General features: G+C 42.2%; 1 protein-coding gene across 1 annotated transcript; it reads right to left on the reverse strand.

The window, feature by feature from the left end:
- Window positions 1-519: 519 nt before the first annotated feature.
- Window positions 520-8814, reverse strand: ythdf2 (YTH N6-methyladenosine RNA binding protein F2). Its single transcript, XM_051385663.1, has 6 exons — window positions 8612-8814; window positions 8362-8386; window positions 7006-7085; window positions 4143-5837; window positions 2256-2321; window positions 520-2004 (listed from the first exon to the last, which is right to left on the reverse strand). Exons 1-6 carry the CDS (start codon window positions 8636-8638, stop codon window positions 1981-1983), a joined length of 1917 nt encoding a protein of 638 aa, XP_051241623.1. The 5' UTR covers window positions 8639-8814; the 3' UTR covers window positions 520-1980.
- Between the last annotated feature and the right edge of the window lie 245 nt (window positions 8815-9059).

Consider the following 9059-nt stretch of genomic DNA (forward strand, 5'->3'; position numbering starts at 1 on the left):
TGTGCAGAAGGCCTTGATGCTGGGAACAGTTTTGGGAACCCGCCAGCCTCCTCCAGCTGAAGAGCCTGTCCTCTGCTTAGCACGGAAGCTGAACAGCAGTAACGTTAAATAATACAGTGTCTCCCTCTGGTGGCCGCTACGTGCAGTACAACCGCACTGCCGAGGACAGAAAATGGCGGATGGCAGATCACTTGTACACACGCAGGTATACGAGATAGGACAGGCATATACATTTGCACAACTTAAGAAAAAATTAGCTATAGCCTGTCAATCACCGTCATATTATAGTCCCTTATGCAAACATACATTTCAGAGGGCTACATTACAGTGCACTGCCACAAGACAAATGAAAGTACAGCATGGTAAAAACTGATTTTACTCATTCAGGACATCCAAACAGGTGTTACGTTCCGCCTGCTGTAAGGAAAAGGATACAGCAGCAGAGAGGTAGGTTACAACTGGCCACCCATGTGATGAAAGGAGACAAAAGGAAAAAAAAAAAAGAAAAAAAAAGGCTAATAAAGGAGAAAAAGCCACACACCACTTTGTGGAGCATCTTTATTATGCCACAAATAAAAGCCAGTAGTTCTGAAAGAGGACCTTGCGATTTTTTTTTTTTTATTTTTGTCTTTTTACTCACCAACAATGACATTCTGAAAATGGTGGAAGCTGATTGTGATATTATAGTACGTATAGTTGGCTGAGCAGTCAGAAATGGGAGTGTGGAGGACAAGGCGGGTTTGGAAAGTAGAGGGGTAAGAAATGCAGGGTATAGTGGTGAAAATTGAAAGTCAGGATAGGGAGTGGACGGGTTGAGCATGAAGGTTAGAACAGAAGTCGTTCATAAACCCATCTGGGGAAAAGAAAAACATGAAAAGAATGCACAGACACGCTGCATGACAAAAATTGCTGTACACAGTCAAACAAGGGGAATGCACACCAGTTCTGCTGAATATACCACATTTATTACTTTTGAACTGATTAATAGAAAGAGTGGGGGCAAGGCCACTCGCATCACTGTCTTTAGAAAACTGAGGAAGGAGAAAAAACAAAAACAAGAAAGCAGCCCAAAGCAACAATGAACTAACTTGTCCAAGAGAAAGAAAGAGGGTAAATAAAGTCCAATGAAGACTGTTAACAGAGGGCCCCAATTTTTTTTTTTTTTTTTTTTAGACCATAAAATTATACACTGAGCAAGACTCATCAACTTAACATTTCTTCTGCTTTCAATCCCTTGATCCCCCCCCCTTCCCTACTCTTCCTCTCCAGATCCTTCAGACCTCTACGTTCCCCCACACACTCCATCCAACACATGCGAAAACAAAATGGAGGGCCATTCTGAACATCTGCAGTCCTCTCAAACAAAAACATGGCAAGCATGAAAAAGATTCTGGAGTGAGCGTAGTTTGACACCCGCCTACGATGAAAATCCACTGAGGAGGAAACTCCACTGGGTCCTGGTTGAAGACGTGAGCATCCTCAGAAGACGGGGGGTGAGGGGGGGGGTTACAAAGAAAATGAGACAAACTGCCCATTTTTGACTTTGGGACACTATCATAAGCCAACACTACAAATTTCTATTGGACTTGTGTGTTTGTGTGAGAATTACAGACTTGCTCTTGGACCATAAAAACAGAGGTTGATCCTTTCATTTAAAAAAGGAAAAAAGCAGCATACAAGGGGGGGAAAGCATATGTAGTGGAATGGGGTGGGGCAAAAAAAAAAAAAAAGATATCACCTAAGGATGCTATGCATTTAGTTGTAGTCCTATGAATAATCGTTTCCTTTTCTTTTTACTACAAGTTCGAAGTAAGTCTTTAAAGTCAAAAGAAATCAAGAAAGTCTTCATTTAGTTTTTTTTGTCCTTGGTTAATTCTTCACCCCTATTAGAATTTCTTAGAGATCTGGATGTAATGATGTAATGGGGTGGACAGGGCTTTAGGGGGGGCCATTGCAGTCTTTTGACCAAAGCACCAACTGTTACTTGACTCGTCCTTGGCGCTCCTAGAACAAAAAACAAAAAAATACAAGAAGTTACTCACAATAAAACATATTTGTATTTTTAAACTACAGTTGACAAATATGCACAGTCCCCCTAGCTTCTATTTTCATTCAATCCAGATACATTAATAAATACAGGTTTTAGATACTTGATTCCTGAGCAACATTCACAAAGTGACTTAAAAATCAAAAAACATTTCAAGCAGTATCCATGTAAACCGCTTCTGCACACAGTGACAGATGAAACAAGTTACCTGAAGCCTGTAATGACTCCTGTTGCTTGGGTTGCTGGGATATGGCTCACTGCCTTGGACCTCCACCTGTCACACAGAGGAGTGAAAACTGAGCGTAACCGGAACAGATTCAAAACAGACAAGTCACTATACTTAAGTCAGATCTTTGTCAAAAACTCAACCAAAAAGATTACTTAGAAACCTGTGGAGATTTTTGAACAGAGCATTTTGAGAAGAGTCTGCCAACTTTGCATGCAGCAGTTGGTCAAAAGCTAAAATGTAGATTACAACTCTGCCTAAAGACGTCACAAAGACAGTAGATTTAGATCCATGTCTCACAAAATCTAAAACCTAACTTTCACATTATACATTAACCAATTATTCTAAAACTGCAAAGTAATACTTTAACAATACATGCTCTGGATAAAAGACCTGACGTTTCATATACTGACAGATCTTTTCATCACTGTTCTCAAGTCTGTATCGGTGATAGCACTTAAGATACATTATTCAGCAGTATAGGAAAACTGCTGGCCAGGCTTAAGATTGTGTACAAACATGAGCCCCTAAAATGTGATTAAAATTACAGTATTTCACATTTCATAAATGAATACCTGTAAAGAGAATTAACTTATACAGTTGCAAAATAAGTTATATGAATGTTAATGACTGTACAATTATAGCTGCCACTTCCATTCATGTACAGATTTCTTGCTTGCTGTTATGCGTGAGAAAAGCAAGCAGCATGATAAAGATAATTATTATGTATATAATAATATTTTAAAATAGAGATACTGACCAACTCACTTGTTTCTAGATCTCATGTGTCATGGCTTTTAGGTACTCAACAGAAACCTTTAAGCAGCATTTTTGTGACTTTAACAAGCTAAACACTACACTTCAAAAGCATCTCTCAAACATACAAAGACAAATAGAGCAAATATAAAGATTCAACGAAAACTTCTTGGCATGAACAAACTAAAATCACAACACACTGTAAGAGGTTTCTGTATCTAAAGAATAAAACTGGCGTTTCTATATCCACTGGCAAGTAGGCAAATAGCAATTTAACAGGTTAACAACTGTTCTATTGAGGAAGGTAAGCCAATATTATGTTGTCTTTGCATACTTTACCTTAATTGTTTTCCTAGGTTAGGTTAAAAAGGTTATGTGATGTGTAAAACAGCTGTGCAGGACATCAAAACCCGCAATAATAAACCCTTTTCACAATTAATAAATTAAAACGATTCAAATGAGTATCGCTATGTTATGGGAGTTGCAATACAATGTTATTTTTTGTTCCTTATGTTGATTGATTTCACCCACACCAAAATGTGTGTGTTCAAACATCAGGCATACAAAATACATTTCACAAATCTTCAGAAGGCTGCACAACTGAGCATATTTTAGAGACAGGAAAAGATAAGGCGAGTAAGGCTATCAAAATGAAACAACCAAACCACAATACAAAGCAACCATGTCAGTGTTCAGATATGTTCTCATGTAACGCACTGAATATTTCATAACATTAGCTTTGAGTGAATATCACCAAATAAAATTATTTTTCTAATGCTCATTCTTCTGTGTCTGGTTTTCTATTTTAAAAAGAGGAGCAACACAAGTGATTAAAGCAGAAATAAGGTAGAACTCAACACCACAGTGAAAAACTGAGGAAGAAAAATCACAAAATATGCTACTGTGTACAATCTCACTGAATTCTGACAATCCAGCTGTAAATCCTTGAGATGTTCCCCTATTCCTTTGTAATGCAAAAGGAAAGGCTGTACATGCACCCATGCATTCAAACCATCTTCATAAACTGCACCTTTTCCAACTAAAGTTAAAGCAGAGCACTTATTTTCATTCATTCGTTTTATCATTCACTTTATTTAACAGTAACTTTGTTACCTTTTTCACACATTCTTCCTCCTCCTGACGCTTCTCGTAGTGAGAAAAGTCATCGAAGATGGAAGTGGTGTGTTTATATCCAGCGATGATCTTTAGCACCTGCCTGGCCTTGTCCAGTGGTACCTCCTGTGTGTCCCGAGAGTTGGTCACTGGCTTGTTTTCGTTGTTCTCCAGTCGAATGTGCCTTAACTGACTGTTGGGAACGTCCTTAACAAAGATCCAGCGCACATCAAAACGACCCTTCCACTTGTCCTGTGACCACACGCCAGCAGACGTGTTGTAGTCCACGGGTGAGCGCATCTCTGCTACACCACAGAAGTGACCACTCCCATTGACACTGAACAGAAGATACAGCGGCCCTTTGCCACCCAACGAACGGTAAGCCGCATCGAGCCTCTTGTTGCCATGCTCCGTGCTGCACCAGATGTTGTACTTGATGGAGCGGTGGATGTCATCCTCGGAGTAGCTCTTGATGATAAACACCCTGCCCTGCTTGGGATTCCAGTCAAAGTCCTTGGGGTTATAATTGTTGACCATGCGCAACTTCTCTAAGACTGGGTGAGGCTCAGAGGGGACCCCAGGAACCACACCAACACCAGAGGAAGAGGGAGGTGACTGGCCTGTACCATTCCCACTGCCATCCCCAAATCCATTGGCCCGGTTCCGTGGAGGGACCCAACGAGTAGGTTGAGAAGGTTGCTGCTGTTGGTTTGGGGGAGGAGGAGGACCCTGCGAGAGTGGCTGCTGGGGTATCTGAGCCATACCTGGTTGCCCAGGTGGAAGCTGATGCTGCCCCATCTGGGAAACAGGTGGTACCAGCTGTCCATTGCTGAGGGGCATTTGTGGATTCCCTGCAGCAGTAGCTCCGGGCTGTGGGGAAGCCTGATTGGGAGGCTGCCCATTGCTGGGAATAGGGGGCACCTGCTGAGGGGTGGCAGCTTTAGGCATGGTGCCCTTGTTGTCCCAAGTGCCGATGTCCATGTTGTGTTTAATGGGCGGAGGAGGCAAATTGGCACCGGCCATGCCACCCTTGGTTTTCAGCTTGGGTTGAGGCTTGGCTGGCTTGCTGGCAATATCGGCCCAGGAGGCGGGCTTGGCAGGGGCAATTGAGACAGGAGGCATGCTGGGAGGTCCTACAGATGATACAGGGCCAAGGGGACCCCCACCAGGTAAGCCAGAGCCAACCACCTTAGGAGCCATGTCACCATTACCACCAGGAGCAGTACCACCGATCTTAAGCCCTGCCATGCCCTGGTCAAGGCTGTTCATACCAGGTGCCTTGTTAAGGGGCTCGTTGGCAGCAGGCGCAAACGGGGACTGTCCATCAATCATGGCACCCCCAAGTGAGCTGGGAGCATAGGCATAGCTGCTGCTGTAGCCAGAGCTCTGCGGTGTCCCCGACTGTCCCTGAGAGCTGCTATTGCCCCATGCCGAGAAGTCGATGCCACTGGGGAAGAAGTTGAAACCGTGCTGGCCCAGGAAAGGGTTGCTCCCCAGGGGGCCTGGCTGGCCAAACATAGCGTCCGGGAGGTAGTGGGGCTCCCCATTGCTCAGCTGTCCATAGGAGGCCAGGTAAGGCATAGGAGGGTCCCCACCTGTGGACCATGCTGCCTCATTTAGGGAGTAGGAAAATCCTATGGAGGGGCTGTAGTAGCTGGGCATGTACGAGTCCGACATGGCCGTATAGGCATTGCTCTAAATAGAGAGATAATTTGTTTTAGTGACAAAATTTGAAAAACAAACAGTTATTTGCAACAACATTCAAACCTGAGTGATAAAAGAACCCTCAACAACATAAACAATTTACATAATCTTCTGTTTGACATGTGTTTACTTTGTTCTAGTAGAGTCAGCTTAAGATAAGATGAGTAAAGTTATTGAATTATTATTATTATTATTATTATTATTATTATACACCAAACACAATCATTTCTATGTCCTTCCTTCTCTCTTCCAATCTAATCTGTAAATGCATTGCACTGAATGATACAATAAGAAAAAAGTCTAACAGCACAAAGGGATGGTACATTCTTCTCAGTGAAGGAAAATACAGACTCTATTCTTTTCCTCTACAGCCCACTTCACAGGCAGTCTGTCAGTACACAAGGGGAACTCCATCTACCACACACTAGAAAGACATCAAATCCAAGGCCACTCAACCCTGAATAATCAACAAATGTGCTCATTCCAGCTGCACATCCTTAGGTCTTCCTGTATGCCTTAGTAATGCAAAAAGCAAAGATGTGCATACATAAAAGAGGACTCAAGGCCACCGAAACAAAATCAGTCTAGAAGTGTGTACATTAATCTTTAGTTAGGAAATCTGGAGTTGTTACAAAAAAAAGTTACTCTCAACTTCCCAGGCTTGCTTTATATTCAAAAAAGAAAAGAAGCTCTGAAATGAGTCAACAAATTAGTTGACTTTGTAATATACTGACACTGTAACAAAGAGATTTGTAACATATACAATATATTCAGTTTAGTAATCGCACATTTCAAATATATCTACCAAAAATACTTTACACCAAGGAAGCATGTAACATTAATATATTATGGATATTATGAGCCAAAGTCCAATGTCAGTACTAGGATGAATCAAGGCATTTATAAACTGACCCAGATAAAGCCATCATTACTGTTGACTCCTGACACAAATTCAACTACCTTTTTCTTAGATATACTCGGAATTACTGTACAAAGAACCTTAAAATAAAAACTACTGAAGTCAACGTGGAAGTTACAACCTCATCATCATTAGAGAGACCTAAATTAAGATGTATGATTAACCACCAAGTAACTTGAAGGTGTTTCAGTCTTTTAGTAATAAATGTAATTGGACAAACACCAGCCAACAAAATCTTACCTGTCTGGCCTGAGTATTCAGGTAAGGCTCAAACTCATCGTCATTCAAAGTATCCTTTTGGGTCACAGCTCCGTTTTGCACTGAAAGGAAAACAACACTGATGTAAACAGAGCATATGAAGGTTTATCTGACTACAGAGATGTGTGTGGTGAGATACGTTACTTTATCTGGTCATTTCACATCAGCATCATCACAACTTGCATAACAAAAATCACTTCCTGCAATAATTTATGGAGTATCACAGAAAAAGCCACTGAGCTGAGCACGATAAGACATCACCATACGATAACTGCTCAATATGCTTCAAATTACACAGCATAAGCTTGCATAATGAGATGAATCAGCCCCAGTGAAGAATTGAATGCACTTGGAAACTGTTACATATCGTCACAAAATAACACTCATAAGATCCCTTCATCACAAAAGGATCAAACGAAACATGACAGGTTACGGGGTTAGTGATTTCCAGAGCAGATGTATGTGTAACGCAGGTGGACCAGTGCTCCATGGTTTGTTTTCACTAGTTTGGGAGTGCTCTCTGTTATGGCTGACGTTACTGTGCTGGATGACATGGATCATTTTAGAGCCTTTCAGGACATGGAAAAGTTCAATTCAAAACACAAAACAGGTTAGCAAATGCTTGTTATCTAACACTACACTCTGAACAGCACCATGACGGGAAAGCGTGAGGCCCCTTTTGGACAGGGGATGTCGGAAGACGTGTCATCTTGGGTTAACTTAGCAACCAGCTAACGTTAGCACGCTAGCTGTGAGGTTAGCTGCATGCAGTGCGCAGCGTCTCCATGTTAACGAGCGCCAAGAGTCCTTTCAACATGACGGACTTGGCTAACATTAGCCGAGTGGCCAGCGAGAAAGGATGGCACCTGTAGCTTAACAGTGCACAAATACAGTATAGTGAACAACAGAGGGAGAGAGACTGAGCACTAAGAGTGAATTCTCACACCTGTCAGTGCAATAAAAAGCGGTGAAAGTACAACCAGGAAAAGGATGCTGATGTGTATCATGTTGCCATTTAACGTTAGCTAGTCAACAGATAGCTAATGCTAACTGTGGGAACCTTACGAGTGCCGTCTCAGGGATGTAAAGGTAACTCACTACTGGTGAGTAAAAGGGCCGAGAGCACCCTTACGAAACATAATATACTTTTATGTTTCACTGAAGTGGCAAATTAAATGCAAAAATATTTAAAAACCAACACAAGCGGGCCCATTTGCCAAGCTGCTAGGAGACAAGCTAGCGCATCCGCGCATGCAAGATTTTCAAAGCGCACCGCACGTAAAAAGATCCGCATTCACTCAACCCAGGTCGACAACGTTACACAATATTAGTCCTTACCTTTATTAGCTTGGCCTTTCGGTCTCTGGATTGGGTCCAGGTGATTCATGAAGGTTTGATTTATGAGAAGAGAGGAAGGGGAAAAATAGATGAAGAGATATATTTTCAGCAGTCAGTTCCTTTAGCAGGTGGTCAGGCCTACTGCACTACTGAGCCACAGCCGCTGCCTCGGAGCTAAGCTATCCTCGCTAGCCGTCGCGATGCTGAGAAATTTGGCCCTCGTAAATGTTCAGAAAATACCTCTCTTTACCTGTTCAAGAAGGCTGCTGGCTGACATGTCTTTCCCCCCCGGAGCCTGTGTAACTGTATTTACTCCTAAATAAAAGCGGCAGGGTGTAGAATTGGTCTAGCTATTGAAGAGTTTCAGCCAAGCGCCCCTATCTCTCTACAGAGCCTGGTTTCTACACAATGGCGGGCTGCAGTTTGCTTGACAGACTCCTCAACATGGCTGGGCGGCCCTCGTCAACCCACGATGGCATTTATTTACAGCGGACAGGCGCCCCCCAATGGCGCGGAGGAGCCACGTTAAACCCGCTACCTGTCACACGAGACTAAAGCACGGTGATATGGAAATTAAATTAGTATTTAAAATAGAGAATAAAATAAGTATATAAAATATGTAAATTAATCTTTGATTAAAACAGCAAGTCATTATAGATGCTTACAGATATTTGTATTTATCATATGTCTATTTTTAT

The sequence above is a fragment of the Dicentrarchus labrax genome, unplaced genomic scaffold, assembly GCF_905237075.1.
Source record: "Dicentrarchus labrax unplaced genomic scaffold, dlabrax2021, whole genome shotgun sequence".
NCBI classification, from domain to species: domain Eukaryota; kingdom Metazoa; phylum Chordata; class Actinopteri; family Moronidae; genus Dicentrarchus; species Dicentrarchus labrax.